The sequence below is a fragment of the Dipodomys spectabilis genome, unplaced genomic scaffold, assembly GCF_019054845.1.
Source record: "Dipodomys spectabilis isolate Male_0828 unplaced genomic scaffold, ASM1905484v1 ptg000018l, whole genome shotgun sequence".
NCBI classification, from domain to species: domain Eukaryota; kingdom Metazoa; phylum Chordata; class Mammalia; order Rodentia; family Heteromyidae; genus Dipodomys; species Dipodomys spectabilis.
The window spans coordinates 14255985-14277319 of NW_024870695.1; the positions used below are offsets into that span (position 1 = coordinate 14255985).

At 39.5% G+C, this 21335-nt stretch overlaps 1 protein-coding gene across 2 annotated transcripts in view; it reads left to right on the top strand.

The window, feature by feature from the left end:
* The window catches only part of Npepps (aminopeptidase puromycin sensitive), a 92743-nt gene that overhangs the window by 29375 nt on the left and 42033 nt on the right, over nt 1-21335 (top strand). The window contains exons 3-4 of one of the 2 annotated variants that reach the window (XM_042672213.1): nt 4977-5054; nt 16641-16762. In XM_042672213.1, the coding sequence (XP_042528147.1) occupies nt 4977-5054; nt 16641-16762 (200 nt within the window). Of the gene's footprint in view, nt 1-4976; nt 5055-14621; nt 14701-16640; nt 16763-21335 lie in introns of those variants that run through there. The other variant, XM_042672214.1, reaches the window with a different exon arrangement.

Here is a 21335-nt window from a genome sequence, read left to right on the forward strand (position 1 = left end):
AAAGTCCTTGGGAATTAATCTTCAATTAACGAACAAAAAGCTGGGCTGGAGGAGCCAATCAAGAGTATGAGTCTTTGAGTTCAGAATTGGCTAAATAAATAAATATGAAATTACAGTTTCTCAGATTTTAGCTTTTAAAGAGACATGTTTGAAGCAGTAATTTTGAAATCCTGTCTACCTATTAAGATATAGTTCACATATCATGCAGTGTATCTCTTCCTTTAAAGCATATGCAATTCAATAGGTTTTTGTTTTTGTTTTTGTCCTTGTCCATTAGGGTCCTGAATTCTGGGCCTGGGCTCTGTCCCTGAGCTCTTCAGCTCAAGGCAAGTGCTCTTACCACTTGAGCCACACAGCACCACTTCCAGTTTTCTGGTGGTTAATTGGAGATAAGAGTCTCATGGACTTTCTTGCCTGGGCTGGCTTTGAACCGGAGTAGCTAGGATTACAGGGGTGAGCAACCAGTGCCCGGCTAATTCAGTATATTAATAGAGTTCTATAATCATTAGCAGAATCAATTTTAGGACATTTTCATAACTCTGTAAAAGACCCATTAGTCATTGCTCATTTCCCTCAATCCTCCAACCCTCTACAACCCCCTTTGTTTCTGAAGTTTTGCCTGTTCTGTATATATGAATGAATATGTGGCTTTTTGTATGTAGTTTTTTTTTTTTTTACTTTAGTATAATATTTTTAAAAATATTATGTAGCCGGGCGCTGGTGGCTCACGCCTGTAATCCTAGCTACTCAGGAGGCTGAGATCTGAGGATCGCGGTTCAAAGCCAGCCCGGACAAGAAAGACCGTGAGACTCCTATCTCCAATAAACCACCAGAAAACCGGAAGTGGCGCTGTAGCTCAAGTGGCAGAGCGCTCGCCTTGAGCTGAAGAGCTGAGGGACAGCGCCCAGGCCCAGAGTTCAAGCCCCACGACCGACAAAAAAAAAAAAATAAATAAAAATATTATGTAGCATGTGTTAATATATCATTTCTTTTTATTGAATAGCATTTAAGTTTCTGGACTCATCACATTTTAATATTTATCAATTGATGGATATATGAGTAACACTCTGTTTACTTTGGAGTTACTACTATAAGTAATGTTATTATGAACATTTGGGAGCAAGTCTTGCGTAGACATATTTCCAGTCCTATTTTGGTTTGCTTTTAGATAGGGTCTCTTGTTTTATGTCAGAGGCCAGTTTTGGAATGTAATCTTCCTAACTGGACCTACCAAGTAGCTCAGATAACTGGTATGAACCATCACACCCAGCATATTGTTTGAGGTGGGATCTACTTTTGCCCAGGCTGATCACAGTCATTCTAGTGGATCTGAAGTGGTGTTTCATTCAAATTTGCCTAATGGTTAATGATACTGAGTATCTTCTCACATGCTTATTAAATCTACTTTGGCTGGGTTTTCATTTGGAATGGGTTAAACTTGGCTCACAAGTTCTTTCCTTAATGTGTCAACATTTTAAGCACAGTAAAGTACCAGTCATTTGAATCAGTCTTTTCTCACTGCAGGGGAAACAGTAAATAAAGCCTTAGTGTAATTCATACAGTGTGTTCTGATCCTTTGTATTTGTGTAAAATGTAAAAACAAAATTTTTTACCAGAAGTACATGTGATTCATATCTTAGTTTGAGTTGTTATCTATCGTGTGGGTACAGAACATTCATGCTATATCTTCAGCACCAAAATCTTGGCACTTTATTAGATCTTTAAAATGTTCTTGAATAAGACTGCATCTGGCGGCTGGGAATGTGGCTTAGTGGTAGAGTGCTTGTTTAGCATGCATGTGAAGCCCTGGGTTCCATTCCTCAATACCATATAAACAGAAAAAGCTGGAAGTGGTGCTGTGGCTCAAGTGGTAGAGTGCTAACCTTGAGAAGAAGAAGCTCAGGGACAGTAGCTAGGCCCTGAGTTCATGCCCCAGGACTGGCCAAAAAATAAAAACACACAAAAAAACACACAAAAGTTTTTTTAACTTGATTTTTAAACCCCAGGTCTAAAGTCCAGGAAGTCCCAAGTTAGGTCTGGCCACTGCTCCCATATCCCAAATAAAGTAAAGGGCAGAGAAAGGAAATTCATCACATTGCAGTCATGGGACAAAAGCACCTCATTCTTCTTTAGCCATCTTCGAGGATACCAGTAGTGGCTTCAGGTTAAGTAGTGAGAATTGGAACTGGGGATGAGAAAGATATGCATAGTTAGAACAGTCCCAAGTGTGGCTTGGTTTGACTTTTATTGCAGTCTTAGTCCTTGGAGGTATTCTGGAGAATCATTATCACTTTACCATTGGAATGAGAACAGGAACAAGTTGTATCTTTTAAAAGGAAAAGAAGACTGAGGGGTAGTTTACTTTCCACATAAGGTATTTATCAGGGAAATCTATTCTTTCTTGGTACCCAAGGTGATTGTAAAGTGATGGCAGCAGTGAATAGCAGCAGTCAATAGGTCAAAGAATACAAATATAGAGTTGGAGGAGCTTTTAGTTCATTCACAGGGTTCATCAAAAACTTTATTTTATGGGTCATGGGGCTTGAACTCAGAACCTGTTCTCTGTCCCTGAGCTCTTTTGCTCAAGGTTAGCATTCTACCAGTTTGAGGCAAAATGGCGCCACTTTGGTTTTTTCTTTGTTAATTGGAGATAAGAGTCTCATGGACTTTCCTGGCCGGGCTGGCTTTGAACCGTGATCCTCAGATCTCAACCTTCAGTAGCTAGGATTACAGGCGTGAGCCATCAGCTCCAGACTTAGCAAAAACATCTTCTAGGTTACCTCTTACAGGAGTGCAGCATAGAAAGCAAAATTAGGGGCCCAGAAATCAGTATCTCATGATTGTAATACTTGTTACTTAGGCAGCGGATCTGAGAATTACAGTTCGAAGCCAGTCTGGGCAGGAAAGGTCCTGAGACTCTTACTTTCCAATTAAAATTCCACCAAAATTCTGGAAGTGGGAGTTGTGGTTCAAGTGGTAGAATGCCAACCTTGAGGAAAAATGCTCAGGACAGCATCTAGCTCTGGGAGTTTAAGACACAGAACCAGGGGGGAAAATGTAAAATTAGACACACAAAAAGTAAAATGAAGTACATCTGAAAATGTGATAGAAAACCTTATTTGAGGTCAGTGTGTGCTATTTAGTGAAGCTCGGTCTCCAATAAATAAATAAAATAAATAAATAAATATCTGGGGCTGGGAAGGTGGCTCAATGGTAGAGCGCTTGCCTTGCATGCATGAGACCCAGGATTCGATTCCTCAGCACCACATAAGCAGAAAAAGCAGGAAGTAGCGCTGTAGCTCATGTGGTAGAGTGCAGCCTTGAGCTTAAGAGCTGAGGGAAAGCACTGAGGCCCAGAGTTCAGGCTCTCTGACTTACCCCCCCCCCAAAAAAAAAAAAAAAACTAAACAAAAAGAAAAGCTTATCGCTTTTGTAATAGTAATAACACCATTTATCTTACATCACTAAAGGTTTGTGAATTTATAGAGGATGTATAATTATAATTGTAAGGTATATTACATAGGTAGGTTTTATTAGGTAGCTGATGAAGAGAACACCACACGATATTCAAGCAGGAGAAGTTTACTGAATTGCTGCCCCCACCGTGCATGGCGGAGAGGCATGGCTGAAAAGGAAGGGGGACCCACCCCTGGGTCAGAATTTATCTAGACCAGGGACAGGAAGAGGTGTGGCCAGATGGGGGAAAGGTGTGGCCACACTGGATCTGGACATGACCTCAGGGTCTGGGACCCTCCTGAGGTCAGATGGGAGGCTTGTGTGAGTGGTGGCCCAGGATGTGAAGGTGGGAAGGTGACTGCTTCCTGGTCTGCCAGTTACCTAGGTAACAGATACTGGGCAGAAACTTAGCCAAGAGGTAGGGAGGTGTCCCTGTGCAGACCTTACAATAATAATAATAATTATTATTGTGCCAGTCCTGGGACTCAAACTCAGAGATTGAGCGCTGTCCTTGGGCTTTTGTACTCAATTTTAGCATTCTGCCACTTGAGCCATACTTTCACTTTTTGGTGGTTAAGTAGAGATAAGCATCTAATAATGGACTTTTCCTGCTTCAGGATGGCTTTAAACAATTCTCACATCTAGCCTCTTGAATAGTTATTATAGGTGTGAGCCACTGGCACCTGACTGTAATTTTGTGTGTGTGTGTGGGGGGGGGGGCCTGAACTCTGGGCCTTGGTGCTGTCCCTCAGATCTTCATCTCAAGGCTAGCACTCTTCCACTTGAGCCACAGTGCCATTTACATATTTTTCTGCTTATGTGGTGCTGAGGAATCGAACTCAGGGCCTCATGCATGCAAGGCAAGCACTATACCACTGAGCCACCTTCCTTGACTAGCCCTTGACTAATTATTCAAGGATAAATAATACATAATTTTATTTCACTTAGGTTGTATAACCTAAAATATGTGAAGTTAAAATGACATTCTTGTTAGTAGAAACTTGATTTGCTAAATTAAAAAATTATAATTTTTTTTTTTATCAGTCGTAGGGCTTGAACTCTGGGCCTACGCGCTGTCTCTGAGCTCTTCAGCTCAAGGCAAGCCACAGCGACACTTCTGGTTTTCTGGTGGTTAATTGGAGATAAGAGCCTCACAGACTTTCCTGCCGGGGCTGGCTTTGAACCTCGATCCTAAGATTTCAGCTTCCTGAAGTATCTAGGATTACAGTTGTAAGCCACCAGCACCCAGCTGAAATAGTTTTAATTTAACCACAAGTGCCAGTGGCTCAGCCTAGCTACTCTGGAGGCTGAGATCTTCAGATTGTGGTTTGAAGCAAGCCCAAACAAGAAAAAGTCCCTGAGACTCTTATCTCCAATTAACGACCAGAAAAATGGGAAGTAGTGCTGAGACTCAAAGAGATAGAATGTTAGCCTTGAGCTTTTGAAAATGTTAATACCTCTAGTAAGATTTCATTTTACCAGTCAACTCACATTTGTAATTTTTTCCCCTCTTTTTCTAGAAATACATGCTACAGGATTTAACTATCAGAATGAAGATGAAAAAGTCACCTTATCTTTTCCTAGTACTCTTCAAACAGGTAAGAGATGTAGGTTTTGTACAATTCCACAAGTAGTAGCATTTTAATTGTCCAAAGAAATGTATTGCATGTCATTTTCCCCCTATTGTTAGCTTATTGAGAAAGGGCTTTTCTGAGCTGGAGGTGTGTCTTAGTGGTATACAGTGACTACCTATCAAGCACAAAGTCCTCAGCTCAAACCCTAGTACCACCACTGAAAAAAAAGAAAGGTTCCTTTCAATTTTGAGGATGCCAAAAGATATTTGTTAAGAATTTGGGGTTATAGAAAACTTTCCTTTACTATATAATGTTCTCAACCAAAAAAACAAAACAGAAAAATCAGAGGATCATTCTGTTGTAGAATAAAATACTTTCTTTCCAGTTTGAGCTTTAGAAAAATATATTTTTCACTTGGGGCAGTTGTTCATGCCTATAATCTCTGTTACTCAGGAGGCTGAAATTGGGAGGATCTCAATTTAAGGCCAACTCAAGCATCTCAACCAATAAAAAGCTAGACATGGTGGTATGCATCAGTCATCTCACTTGTGCAGGAAGTATAAATAGAAGAATCTCTCTCTCGCTCTCTCTCTCTCTCTCTCTCTCTCTCACACACACACACACACACACACACGCACGCCACTTAAGCATTTGTTTAGCTTTTGATTGAATCCCAATTTTTATTTGAATGCTCAATACATGATTCTTGCATTTCTTTTTTTCTTTCTTTTTTATTTTTTTTTTGGGTCTGGTCGTGGGACCTGAACTCTGGGCCTGGGCACTGTCACTCAGCTCTTCAGCTCAAGGCTAGCGCTCTACCACTTGAGCCACAGCGCCACTTCCGGCTTTTTTCTTTTTGCTTATGTGGTGCTGAGGAATCGAACCCAGGGCCTCAGGCATGCTAGGCAAACACTCTACCACTGAGCCACCTTCCCAGCCCTTTCTTTCTTTTTTTTAAAATACTTGAGTTTCAACTCAGGGACTTGGGCTTACTATTGCTAGGCAACTACTCTGCAACTTGAGCCATGTCCCCAGCTGTCCACACATTATTTTGATATACAGGTATTATGTTTATCAGATCAAGGAAAGAAAGATTCGTTGATATGTTACTATTAGCCAAAAAAAGCACAATGAAATATAGAAGACTTGTTGATATAGTAGGATAAATGCAAATCAATTGGCAAATCAGTATGAATGTAGTAAATAAGTGATAGATAATTCATAAAGAAAAATTTTAAGTAACTATTAAATGTGTGAAAAGATACTTAGTTTTCTAGTAACAATATATATCCAAATAACTGACTTCTAAACCAGTTTTTGTCAAGTTAGCTGAAGTTTCAAACAGGCAAAAGATTTATATAACTTGTGAATTCATAACACTATGAGGTATTCATTATAAAATTGAAAAACAGTTTGAAATTACATAGTTAAGTTGATGATTCATATCTTTAAAGTGGCACAAATGGAATAATGTCTGGGTTATGTCTGAGTTAAATAATTGGTGTTTTTTCATTCAGTGTATACCTTTTGGTTTAAAATTTTTATTTTTATTTTTTTGTTGGTCATGAGGCTTGAACTCTGGGCCTGAATGGTGTCCCTCAGTTCTTCAACTCAAGGATAGCACTCTACCATTTGAGCCACCGTGCTATTTCTGGTTTTCTGAGTGGTGTATTGGGGATAAGAGTCTCATGGACTTTCCTGCCCGGGTTGGCTTTGAACAGCTATCTCAGCCTCCTGAGTAGTTAGGATTACAGGCGTGAGCCACCGGCACCCGGCTGGTTTTAAATTTTTTATATTGAGAATCTACTGCTCTATATTAAAGTATTTTCAGAAAAAAATTAAGTTGTATCTTTTTTTTAGTACTTTTGAAAGTATTTTTATGTGCGATTATTGTAATAAATGTTTTACATTGAGTATATCTTAAAAGACACTGAAGAATATATACAGTAATGTGAAAACTGAGAGCGCTTCTCTCTGACCCCTTTTACTTCCATTGCCTAGTAAATCCTTCCAGAAATACTTTATGTATATACAAAGTAGATGTTTATAAGTTAGCCTACAATAAGATCACAGATCTGTGTTTTACCACAATATTTCTTGCTGACATGTGGTTACCAGGACTGCTTGAATACCTGAAACCATATTGCCGGTTTTACTGGGTCCTCCTCACCTCATAGGTCTTTTCATTTTAGGACTTGGAATGAGCAGGCACTGCCTGCAGCATGCTATTCTTAAACATGACAGATGGCGAATCTCAGGGATGGGGAGAGAGCTGAACCATAAACTCACATTTAAAGCTTCTTCATGAATGGTGCACATTTAATACCCACTTATATTTTGTTGACCAAAGCAAGTAATATGACTGAAAGTCACTAGGACAGCAGTTGCCAGACATTTGAGGAAAGAACTTTTATTTATTGATTGATTGATTTTGTTAGTTGTGGGGCTTGGACTCTGTCTCTCAGTTCTTCAGCTCAAGCCTAGCGCTCTACCACTAGAGCCACAACATCACTTCTGGTTTTCTGGTGGTTAATTGGAGATAAGATAAGAATCTCGTGGACTTTCCTGCCCAGGCTGGGGCTGGCTTCAAACCATGATCCTTAGATCTCAGCCTCCTGAATAGCTAGGATTACAGGCGTGGCCTGGAAAGAACTTTTAATATGAAAGGTAGAGTTAAAACCAAAGCATTAAGTATAAAAAATTTATGAAGTTGGAAGAACCAAACAAAAACTCCAGTTAATATCCTGAGAAAGTTAAGAAACACCCAGTATTGACATTCATTAAATAAGGACAGACAGAGGACTATCACATAGGAAGAATTTCCAGCTTTTTCTGTTTATGTGGTATTGAATAATCAAACCCAGGGCTTCATGCATGCTAGGCAAGCACTCTACCACTAAGCTACATTCCCAATCCCACACAGGAAGAATTAGAGTAAGAAGTTTTGGAAATTATAATATGATAAATATAAGAACAAAGATGTTTTAGAAAATGAAATTAAGAATCTTCTACAAATACTAGGAAAAACAAAGAAATATGAAATAGAAAAATAGAAGATTTAAGACATAAATTAAGAAATTTTCTTCCCTGCTGGGTGCTGGTCGTTGATCCCTGTAGTCTTAGCTACGCAGGAGGCTGAGTTCTGAGGATTGTAGTTCAAAACCAGCCCAGGTAGAAGTCCATGGGACTCTTATCTCCAATTAACCACCAGAAAACAAGAAGTAGAGCTGTGGCTCAAAGCACTAGAGCGCTGGCTTTGAGGGAAAGAGCTCAGGGACAGCACCCAGACCCTGAGTTCAAGCCCCATGACTGACTAAAATATAAATGAAGTTCCTTCCCTCAGGATGCAGAGGTGGAGAGGATTGTAGTTCTAGGCCAGTCCCAGAAATTAGCAAGACTGAATCTCAAACAAACAAGTAGGGTATGGTTGTACACAGCTATAATCCCAGCTATGTGAAAGGCATTAGGAGGATCACAGTGTGAGGCTAGCCCTGAGCAAAAAACAAACCTATTTAAAAAGTAACTAAAAACTAAAAAGAGAAGAAGACTACCAAGATGGCAGGGATAGATTGAAATGCCATCTTTACCTGTTGTATTTTTATTCTAATAAAACTTTCCTATTGCCAGGTACTGGTGGCTCACATCTGTAATTCTACCTACTCAGGAGGCTGAAATCTGAAATCGCAATTCAAAAACAGTCCAGGCAGGAATGGCCCAGAGACTGTTATCTCCAATTAACCACTAAAAAGCTGCAAGTGGAGCTATGGCTCAAGTTCTAGACTGCTCATCTGCTCAGGGATAGTAGTTAGGCCCTAGTTTAAATCCCAGGACCAATACAAAGAGAAACCCAACTTTCTTATCAACTTAAAAAAGAAAAAGTGAGGTTGCTACTCAAGTGATAGGGTACCTGCCTAGCATAAGTGTGAGACTCTTGAAAGAAAACTGGATTCCAGTGGGCTATGCTTACAAATCCTAGCTACTCAGGAGGCTGAGGATTGAGAATAGGGGTTTGAAGTCAGTCCAGGCAGACAAATTGGAGAGACTCTTATTTGGGGGCAGGGGAAGGCATAGATTGGGGATATGGCTCTAATTGGTAGAAACTCCAAGTACTGAGTTCAAGCCCCATTACCAACAGTTAACAAAGGAAGACTATATTTTGATGCGACTGTCGAGGACTAAAATGTTGCCAGATGCCCATAGCTCAAACTTGTAATCCTAGTTACTCAGGTGGCTGAAATATCTCAGGATTGTAGTTAGAAGCCTGCCTGGTTAGGAAAGTCCATGAGACTCATCTCTAATGAACCACCTAAAACTAGAAGTAAAGCTGTGATTCAAATGCTAGAGCACCAGCTTGAAGCTAAAAACAAAAAACTAAGTGACAGTACTAAGACTTTCAGTTCAAACCCCTGTACTGGCACTTAAAAAAAGATTAGTGTTAGAAGTTGGGCAATTTAGAACCGTAGAAGCAAATTTTGGAACTTTGAATAAAGTGAGACTCTCTTGAGAGTTCATATTTGGAATGAGACAGAAGAAAAAGCTGTTATAAGCTAGGTGCCAGTGGCTCACACCCGTAATCCTAGCTACTCGGGAGGCTGAGATCTGAGGATCGAGGTTCAAAGGCAACCCGGGCAGGAAAGTCCATGAGACTCTTATCTCTTATTAACCACCAGAAATCCAGAAGTGGCACTGTGGTTCAAGTGGTAGAGCACTAGCCTTGAGTTGAAGAGTGCAGGGACAGTACCCAGGCCCAGAGTTCAAGACCCATCATGATGGACAAAAAAAAAAAGAACAAGCTGGCAATGAAAACAAGACGCTTGAGTTACTGCTAACTCAGAATACTAAGTGAATGTGAGTTTCATCCTAGAATTCTGTGCTTAGCCAAACTGAATTTGTGTGAGAGTAAAATAAAGATATTGTCAGCTTTTCAAGGTGATAGAAAATTTAACTCTGTAAATGAAAGAAAAAAGTCTTTGGATAGAAAGATGAGGAAACAGTATATAATCAAGTAGAAACCATGCAGATGAGATTATTTGCAAGCTGTTGTGCCATTGACTTACTCTTGTAAGCCTAGCTATTCATGAGGCTGAGATCTTGAGGATTGTGGATTGAAGCCAACCTGGGCATAAAAGTCCTCAAGAGGGGCTGGGAAGGTGGCTCAGTGGTAAAACGCTTGCCTTGCATGCATGAGGCCCTGGGTTTGATTCCTCAGCACCACATAAGCAAAAAGAAAAATGCCGGAAGTGGCGCTGTGGCTTAAGTGGTAGAGAATTAGCTTTGAGCTGAAGAGCTGAGGGACAGTGCCCAGGCCCAGAGTTCAGGCCCCATGATTGGACCAAAAAAAAAAAAAAAAAAAAAAAAATCTCCACTTAGCACAAAAAGCTGGTAGTGGAATTGTGGTTCAAGTGGCAGAGTGTTAGCTTTGAGCACAAAAGTTCAGAGGTAGTGCTCAGGTCCTGTGTTCAAGCCCCAGGAGCATCAAACACGCACACAGCACCCACACAGAAAAAAGACCCTATCAGCCAATAAAAAGTTGGGGATGGTGGCACTTGTGTTTTTTTTTTTGGGTCCGGTCGTGGTGCTTGAACTCTGGGCCTGGGCACTGTCCCTCAGCTCTTCAGCTCAAGGCTAGCGCTCTGCCACTTGAGCCATAGCACCACTTCCAGTTTTTTTCTTTTTGCTTATGTGGTGCTGAGGAATTGAACCCAGGGCCTCATGCATGCAAGGAGAGCGCTCTACCACTGAGCCATCTTCCCAGCCCATGTGTTTTTTTTTTTTTGGTCTCAACTACTCAGGAAGCATAAGTAGGATCGCAGTCCAGACCAGCCTATTTTTGAAAAAGAAAGACCTCATGGAAAAATATTAAATGCAAAAGTGTTGAGAATGTGACATAAATGGTAGAGTACTTGATTAGCAAGCTTATAGTCCTGAGTTTGAACCTCATTGCACATTAAAAAAAAACCTGCAAAAAATGGAGTAGGAAAGATTGTAATATTAAAACGTTGAGTTTTAAAAATAGTCCAAGAGGGGCTGGGAAGGTGGCTCATTGGTAGAGTGCTTGCCTTGCATGCATGAGTGCATGAGGCCCTGAGTTTGATTCCTCAGCACCACATAAGCCAAAAAAAAAAAAAAAAATAGTCCAAGATAGCTAGGCGCCATTGGCTCATGCCTGTAATCCTAGCTACTCAGGAGGCTGAGATCTGAGGATTGGGTTCAAAGCCAGCCTGGGCAGAAAGGGCTGTGAGACTCTTACCTCCAATAAACCACTTAAAAGTGGTATTGAGGCTCAAGTGGTAGGGTGCTAGCCTTAAGCTGAAGAGCTGAGGGACAGCGCCCAGGCCCAGAGTTCAGTCCCCACGACCGGACCCAAAAAAAAAAAAAAAAAAAAAAAAAGTTTGGGGATAGTGCCCAGGCTCTGAGTTCAAGCCCCATGACTGACCAAAAAAAAAAAAAAGCCCAAGAGGTGGGCACTGTAAGCTTATGCCTATAATTCTAGTTACTCACAAGTTTGAGATCTGAGGATTGAGGTTCAAAGCCACCCTGGATAGGAAAGTCTGTGAGACTCTTTATTTCTAGTTAACCACCAGAAAACTAGAAGTAGGGGTTGGGGATGTGTAGTTAGTGGTAGATTGTTTGCCTCGCATGCATGAAGCCCTGGTTCGATTTCTCAGTACTACATACACAGAAAAGGCTAGAACTGGAGCAGTGGCTCTTTTGCTTAAGCAAAAGAAGCTCAGGGACAGTGCTCAGGCCTAGAGTTCAAGTCCCAGGACTGGCAAAAAAAAAAAGAAAACCAGAAGTAGAGCTGTGGCTCCAAGCGGTAGAGCTTTAGTCTTGAGCAAAAGAATTTAGGGACAGCACTCAGGCCCAACAACCGAGAAAACAAAGAGCATGTTTTATTTTCATAAATGTTGTTTAGAATTAAGAAATACAGCCATCTCATTTATTTTATCAAAGTTAAAGATGATTTATTTATGTAAAGAAATCAAAATGTTACTTGTTAGAGACCAGGTATAAGCCTATAATTGTAACTATGAGGGAGGTGGAAATAATTGTGTTTAAGGCTAGTCCAGGCTCCGCCCCCCCCCCCAAAAAAAATATTTTTTCAGGGAGTCCATTTATACCACTGATTGGGTGTGGTAATACCAACTATCATCCAGCTATGCCATAGGATTGAGATACAATGCTGACTCTGGTTAAAAAAACCTGATATCCTATCTGAAAAATGGCTAAGGCAAAAGACTAGGGGTATAACTTAAATGGAAGAGCCTCTGCTTAGCAAACTTGAGGCTCTAATTTTAAACCTTAGTACCAACAACACACACACACACAAAAGCACATATTTGACAATTAAAACCTACTTTTAACAGGCTTTCTAAACTGACAAAAGTGCTTCATTTATGTTTGGCAAATAATATAGAAAATACAAACACTGCACTTCTAGTTTTATGCTTTTTATTTTTATTTGTATATTTTTGCAGCATTGGGGATTAAACCCAGGGCCTGGCACATGTCAGGCAAGTGCTTCAACACTAATTTTTTTTTATATTTTCAGGCTTTCTCTTCTCCTTTTTAAAATTGTTGTTTTTGCTGGGTGCTGGCAGCTCACGCCTATAATTTAGCTACTCTGGAGGATCTGAGGATCTCAGGAGTTCTGAGGATCACAGTTCAAAGCCAGCCTGGGAAGGAAAGTCAGCGAGACTCTTAATCTCTAACCACTCTAAAAGCTGGAAGTGGAACTGGGGCTCAAGTGGCAGAGTGATAGTCTAGAGCAGATAAAGCACATGGACAGTGTCCAGGTCCTGAGTCCCAAGTCCTAGGATTGGCACCAAAAAAAGAAAAAGAATAATGAATTCCTGCCAGGTGCCAGTGGATCACAACTGTAATCCAAGCTACTCAGGATGCTGACACCTGAAGATCATTCAAAGCCAGCAGGAAAGTCCATGAGATTCTTTCTCCAATTAACCATCAAAAAGCCCAAGTGGAACTATGGTTCAAGTGGTAGAGTCCTAGCCTTGACCAAAAAAAACCCTTCAAGAACAGCATCCAGGCCCTGAGTTCAAGTTCTTACCCCTTAAATATATAGTTATTATTTGTGAATTAAAAAGAAAAAAAATTAAAACAAAGTTCACATTTTTAACAGTTTGCAGAAATGGTATGCTAATAGAATAAATATGAACACATTTTAATTACTAATAACCTTTATGGGATGGGAATGTGGCATAGTGGTAGAGTGCTTCCCTTGCATGTATGAAGCCCTGGGTTAAATTCCTAAGTACCAAATAAACAGAAAAAACTGGAAGTGGCTCTGTGGCTCAAATGTTAGAATGCTAGCATTAAGCTAAAGAAGCTCAGGAACAGTGCCCAGGCACTGAGTTCAAGCCCCAGAACTGGCAAAACAACAACAACAACAACAAAACCCATACAAAAACACTTTTGCTTGGCACTGGTGGCTCATGCTTGTAATCCTAGCTACCAAGGAGGCTGAAATCTGAGCATCACAGTTCAAAGCCAGCCCAGGCAGGAAAGACTTGTGAGACTCTTATCTCCAATAAACCACCAGGAAACTGGAAGTGGCACTGTGGCTCAAATGGTAGAGTACTGGCCTTGAGCTGAAGAGCTGAGGGACAGTGCCCAGGCCCAGAGTTTAAGCCCCATGACCTATCAAAAGAAAAAAAAAAGCTTTATGTTATATACAATCACCTTTATGTTATTATAGCTGACTAAAACACCATCTTTGACACTGTTCTAGAGTGATGGGATGAATCTATTATTATTTTAAGGTCTAACAACAACTTCAGAATCCACGGTTAAGGGTTTATAGTCTCTTTTTTGATGCTAGTCCAGCTGCTTGAAATCAAGACCTGGGTGCGTTCCCTGAGCTTTTTTGGCTCAGGGCTAATACTCTACCCACTTTTGCCACAGGGCCTCTTCCAGCCTTCTTTGAGTAGTTTATTGGAGATTAGAGACTGGCTTGGTCAAGATCAATCCTCAGATCTCAGCCTCCTGAGTAGTATATGGGGTGTCATTTATATAAAGATTCACTAGTAGTTTTTAGCCATTTTAAAGATTGAGAACCAGGATAAGAAGAAATCTTGTCCCAACAGCAAGACTTTCACTCCCTTTTTACATAAATTGTCCTTAATTTTATAGCATTCAGTAGGCTTATTATGTTTCTTCTTGTTAAAGTATAAAGTATAAAGATCTACTCTTAGTTTTTACAATGGATGTCCTAGTTTTAGTTGTTTAATTTATAAATCAGCTTATTTTATTATAAAAGCTTTATCACACAAATAGCTAAGTACACTAGATACTGAAATAAGGTACCTAATTTGAAGAAATAATGTAAATTTTATGTGTGATTAGGTATAAAATTAGAACTGGTGATCATTATGGTATTCAACAAGTTAAAATTGTCAAAAAGTTTTTTCTCCTTGCTTGCCCTAAAATTCTATTTTCACTAGTAAATACTTGTAATTAGTACTGTATAATGTGACACTAATTGAATTTATTAATGATTTTTAAAAACTTTAACTTGTGTTTTGTTTGAATTTCAGGTAATAATCCTTTCCAATACTTTGTATTTTGTTTAGTATGCCACTTTTTGGAAGTGGTCACTATCAATATCTTGTTATGGTTTGATGGCCTTGGAGATTTAAAACCGAGTAAAAGTGTAAGCAGCCTTTCTTATTTAGTTATGAGTTTTAAATCCACTTTTGTTCCAAATAGGAAAAAATTGAAAGTATACTCACCATGAATATAAGTTATATTTTAAAATATTTTAGCATTTGATTTAGTGAAAACAGGCCAATTTAATCTGTGGAATTAGTGTAAAATTTCGTCAATTCCCATTAAAGGTAGTGAAATTTAAAATCAGTTAGATTTTTCTTGTGAATTTTAACATGAAGACATCTGCTTTGAAAAAGATATCAGTGAATTCCTAAAGAAAGTAGAGAATAACTTTAATTTTTTTTTCTTAAAATTGTGTAATTTAATTCTTTAGTGTCAGTTTTTAAGAGTTCCTTTTGATTCTCTCACGGACTTATATTTAATATCCCAGTAATATGTCATTCTGTTTAAAACGTTGACTGAATCTGGGTGTGTAGTTCAATAGTTAAGTGCCTGCTTAGCATTAGTGAGGCACTGGGTTTATTTCTAGCACTACACATGCAAACAGGTATTCACTGTTCCTTCAGATATTCACATTTGTCGGATTTTTTTTTTTATGGCCACTACAGATGTCTATGTAATTGAATTTCAGTTGTTACTGATTTACAACATGATTGCTTTAAGAACATGCCAGTTTTTTTAGTGATGGCTTTGCTACAAAGGTCTGAAATTTTTGCTTAGATTATTTTCAGAACCAGTTTGAGACAAATTAAATCAGTTTAATTGCTTTACAGACAGCCTTTGTGTAGAAACAATATATAGTTTGTCCTTCATATATTCTGTTGACTTGTATACCCGGTGACTTTGAACCTTTCCAAAACGCAAATTTAGTTTTAGAAGATGAGTGTTTGACTTTAAGATCACCTAGAAGAGTATGTCAAGATTGAAAATGTCAGAAACATTTTGGTCAATGTCAAATGTCAGTGCTGTGTAGAACTTCAAATGACAGAAGTTTAGAAAAATAGGATATAAAAGTTTGTTCTAGTTTGTAATTACTCATACCATATCCTTGATTTTAGTAGACTCTCATGCCCTAGGATCTTGTTATAAATAGGCACTGAAATCAATATTTTTGTTTGTGTATGTGAGATTTGATTTTTAAAATGTAGAATGGGATTGTTTTGCCATTCATCTGAATTTAATAGATGGCTACTAGATAGTTATTTTTCTTTTTTTAATAAAGTACATGGCACAACAGTAGGATACACATTTAGGTTGTACTTTTATTTGTATTTAATAATTTATCAATTAAATATTTCTTTAATGTCAATATTCAATCGGTTAAATGACTAAATTTGTTTTTATGTCATTTTGCTGACCAAATAATTGGTCTTCCTGGTAGTTCCTACAAAAGTAGGTAGTTAGTGTTCTGTTTGGATTAAAGAGATGCAATGTTTGTCTTTCATCACAGAACAGTTGGTTACATTTCTTTTCCTATTCATGAAACAGTCAAAAAAAGACCAATTCATATGTTGTCAGAAAGCATAAATTTGGTGTTAAGACATTTTTTCCTATTTTTGCTGCTTACTAAAAATATGAGCCTCAGTTTCCTCATCTGAAAAAGTGGGGACAATATCCACATTCATCTTTATGAATATACATAAATATTTTAAAAGGCCCTTACACAGTAGCATGTGTCAGGCATTTAATAATAAATGTTTCCTTTCCTGTTCCTATTTTCATGGATTGGGAATTGGAGATTAGACTATTGAAACTATTTTCTAAGCAGGCACTCTAAACATAGCCTGAAAGAGGCATTTTAGGATTAGTTTGTCATTTGTATCAACCGACAGAATATTCTCTCCAGTGCCAGGAGTATTTGAGAAAGGAAGGACTGATTTGTACTTAGTAAATAGCCATCTAAATATAGTATCTTGAGGTCATACTTTTGATAACTGTTCTTAACATTTCCATAAAAGTGATTTTGTTTATCTTCGATCACAGGTACAGGAACCTTAAAGATAGATTTTGTTGGAGAGCTGAATGACAAAATGAAAGGTTTCTATAGAAGTAAATATACCACCCCTTCTGGAGAGGTGCGCTATGCTGCTGTAACACAGTTTGAGGTATGTATTATCTTTCTCTAACATACTATAATTCTTTTTGATTTTTGGCTGCAACTGAGGCTTGAACTCAGGGATTGGGCACTGTCTCTGAGCTTTTGTGCTCAAAGCTAGCTAGCACTCTACCACTTAGCTATAGTTCTACTTCTGGATTTTTATTGGTTACTTAGAGATAGGAATTTCATGGATTTTCTTGTCTTCTAGTTTTGAACTGTGATCCCCAGATATCAGTCTCTTGGGTAGCTAGGATTACAAGTGTGAGCCACTGGTGTCTGGTTCTAAAATACTATAACTTCTAAAATACTATAACATGTACTAGTCCTGGGGCTTGAATTTAGGACCTGGGGCTCTATCCCTGAGACTTTTGCTCATGGCTAGCACTCTATCCCTTGAACCACAGACAGCTTCACTTCCATCTTTTTTAGCAGTTTCTGTGGCGATAAAAATCTCACAAACTGCCGGGGGCCAGTGGCTCATACCTGTAATCCTAGCTACTCAAGAGGCTGAGATCTGAGGATTGAGGTTCAAAGCTAGCCCGGGCAGGAAAGTCCGTGAGACTCTTATCTCCAATAAACCACTAGAAAACTGGAAGTGGCACTGTGGCTTAAGCTGTAGAGCGCTTGCCTTGAGCCGAAGAGCTGAGGGATAGCGCCCAAGCCCAGAGTTCAAGCCCCATGACCAACCAAAAAAAAAAGAAAAAATTCATAAACTTTCCTGCATGGGTTGGTTTTGAACTTTGATCCTCAGCTGGGATTACAGCCATGAGCCATTGGCACTCGGCTTAACATAGTATAATTAAGCATCTGACTCAGTTTTTTTTTTTTTTTTTCTTCCCCTTGTCAATTGTGGGGCTTGAACTTTGGGCCTGGGCACTGTCCTCAGCTCTTTAGCTCAAGGCTAGAGCTCTATCACTAAGCCACAGTGCCACTTTTCTGGTTTTCTGGTGGTTCATTAGAAATAAGTATCTCATGAACTTTCCTGTCTGGGCTGGCTTTGAACCATGATGCTCAGATTTCTGCCTCCTGAGTAGCGAGGATTATAGGTGTGAGCCACTGTCACCTGGCCTGACTCAGTTTGATGCTATTATTTAAGGTGATTCTTAAGGCCAAATTCCTTTAGCCATAATTATACTTAGGGTTTTAAAATGTTTTTATTTTATATTCATCCAATTATCTCTATAGAAAGATGTGGATTATGTGGCAACTATTATATATAGATGTATACCAACACACACATGGTAACAAAATTTCAATATCTGAATTGTTTTATATTGTGTAATTTTCTTCTCATTCTCTTTTCTTTATTCTTGGGCACTTGTCAAGGCAAGAGCTCTATCGCTTGAGATATGCCACCAGTTCTTTTGCTTGTAGTTTCAGATAGGGTTTTGTACTTTTGCCTGTGCTGCCTCCAGATCAGAGACCTCCTATCTCCACCTCCTAAATAGCTGTGATTAGACACATGGCTACTACATTTGGCTTTATTTTTTGGTTGTTTGGGTTTTTTTTAACTGTATTTTTTTGTCTTTTCTTTTTTGGTACTGGGGATCGAACCCAGGACGTTGCACTTGCTAGGCAAGCGCTTTGCCACTGAGCTACATCCCAGCCCTTGGCTTTATTTTTTGGAACTGATTTTGGGGCTTGAACTCAGGGATTGGGCATTGTCCCTAAGCTTCTTTTGCTCAAGGCTAGCACTCTACCACTTGAGCCACAGCTCCATCTCTGGCTTTTTGGTAGTTTAATGGAGATAAAAGTCTCCCAGACTTTCCTGCCTGGTCTGCTTGGAACTTCCATCCTTAGATCTTACCCTCCTGAGTCGCTAGATAGGCATGAGCCACTGCTGCCTAGCTACTTGACTTTATTTTTACTTTATTTTATTTTATTTTATTTTATGTACCAGGCCTGGGGCTCCTTTGCTCAGCCTAGTACTCTACCATTTGAGCCACAGCACAACTTCCAGCCTTTTCTGTTTGTGTGTTAACTGAGGAATGGAATCTACGGCTTTAGTGAATGCTAGGCAAGCACTCCACCACTGAGCCACATTCCTAGTCCACTGGTTTTGTTTGTTTGTTTGTTTGTTTGTTTTTTGGTCGGTTGTGAGGCTTGAACTCTGGGCCTGGGCACTATCCCTGAGTTCTTCAGCTCAAGGCTAGCACTCCACCACTTGGGCCACAGGGCCACTTCCAGTTTTCTGGTGATTATCATGGACTTTTTTGCCCGGACTGGCTTTGAACTGATATCTTCAGATCTCAACTTACTGCTTTTTGGTTGTTTATTGGAATAAGAGTCTCACAGATGTTCCTGCCCTTGCTGGCTTTGAACTATGATCCTCAGATCTCAGCTATCTGAGTAGCTAGAATTATAGGCATGAGCATCTAGTGTCTGGATTGTATACCTTTTAAAATCACAATCATCCTTGAAATATTTGATAGCTATATCTTTTCCTAGTGAATTATTAGCTGTTTCAAAGCATTTCTTTCTTTCTTTGGCATTTTATTTTATATTACTATACTCACTTAATTTTTATTTACTAAATACTTATAAGTCTTGTATATACTTTTATCTGTCAATGATACTTTAATGTGATAATCTTACTGAATTTATTTTATGAATTTTAATATAATTAACATAACAATTAGTGATATCCATTGTTAAATTTCTGCCCATGTTCCTAGATTAATTATTTTGCATACTATGAAAATGTACGTCTAGTTTAGTGCTAATTTCTGTTATGTAGTATATCTCCTCTTCCATTAATTCTGTGTTACCTTTTGTTTTTTAAAAAAATTATTATTATTAATTTATTTTTTGGTCAGTCATGGGGCTTGAACTCTAGGCCTGGGTGCTGTCCCTGAACTCTTCAGCTCAAGGTGGGCACTCTACCACTTGAGTCGCAGTGCCACTTCTGGCTTTTTGGTGGTATATTGGAGATAAGACTCCTAAGGACTTTCTTGCCTGGACTGGCTTTGAACCATGATCCTCAGATCTCAGCCTCCTGAGTAGCTAGGATTACAGGTGTGAGCCACTGGCGCCCACTGGGCCTGGCTTACCTTCATATATATATATATATATATATATATATATATATATATATATATATATATATATATATATATATATATATAATTTATTTATTTATTTATTTATTTTTGTTATTTATTTTTGGGTCCGGTCCTGGGGCCTGAACTCTGGGCCTGGGTGCTGTCCCTCAGCTCTTCAGCTCAAGGCTAGTGCTCTACCACTTGAACCATAGCGCCATTTCCGGCGCTTATGTGGGGCTGAGGAATCGAACCAAGGGCCTCATGAACGCAAGGCAAGCGCTCTACCACTGAACCCCCTTCCCAGTCCCCCTTTTATTTTTTTTTTATTTCATTTTATTTTTTATTTTTTTGGTCCGGTCATGGGGCCTGAACTCTGGGCCTGGGTACTGTCCCTCAGCTCTTCAGCTCAAGGCTAATGCTCTACCACTTGAGCCACAGCGCCACTTCTGGCTTTTTTCTTTTTGCTTATAGGAATCGAACCCAGGGCCTCATGCATGTAAGGCAAGTGCTCTAGTACTGAGCCACCTTCCCAGCCCCATCCTTTTATTTTTAAATAGTATTTACCACAATTCTCTAGGTTTAATTCAATATTTGAAATTACTCTAGTGCCTGTCTCAAGCTATTTTGGATACTTTATCTTAGAATGTTGGCTGGAAGCCCGGCCAAGAGGCTGAGATTTGAGGATCATGGTTCAAAGCCAGCCCAGGCAAGAAAGTCTGGGAAGCCGGGCGCTGGTGGCTCACGCCTGTAATCCTAGCTACTCAGGAGGCTGAGATCTGAGGATCCGGTTCAAAGCCAGCCTGGGCAGGAGAGACCGTGAGACTCCTATCTCCAATAAACCACCAGAAAACCGGAAGTGGCGCTGTAGCTCAAGTGGTAGAGCGCTCGCCTTGAGCTGAAGAGCTGAGGGACAGCGCCCAGGCCCAGAGTTCAAGCCCCACCACAGACCAAAAAAAAAAAGTCTGGGAGACTCTAATCTCTAATAAGCCACCAGCAAACTGGAAGTGGTACTGTGGCTCCAGTGGTAGAGCACTAGCCTTGGGCTGAAGAGCTGAGAGACAGCACCCAGGCCCAGAGTTCAAGCCCCACAACTGACCAAAAAAAAAAAGAATGATGGCTGTACTATATCTCCAAACAATGTTTTGTTTTGTGTTTTATTGGTGAGGTATATGGATTAAAAAATATTTATTTATTTTGCCAGTCCTGGGGCTTGAATTCAGGGCCTGGGCAGTATCCATGAGCTTCTTTTGCTCAAGGCTAGCACTCTACCACTGAAACCACAGTGTCACTTCCGGCCTTTTCTGTTTATATTGTACTGAGGAATTGAGGAATTGAACTATCCTTTCCATTTACTCTTTCCCCTCTTACTAATAATTTATCCATCCACAGAACTTGCTTAACATTCCTTTTTTTTTTTGGATCTGTTGCGGATCTTGAACTCTGGGCTTAGGCACTGTCCCTCAGCTCTTCAGCTCAAGGCTAGCACTCTACCATTTGAGCCACAGTACCACTTCAGGCTTTTTTCTGTTTATGTGTGCT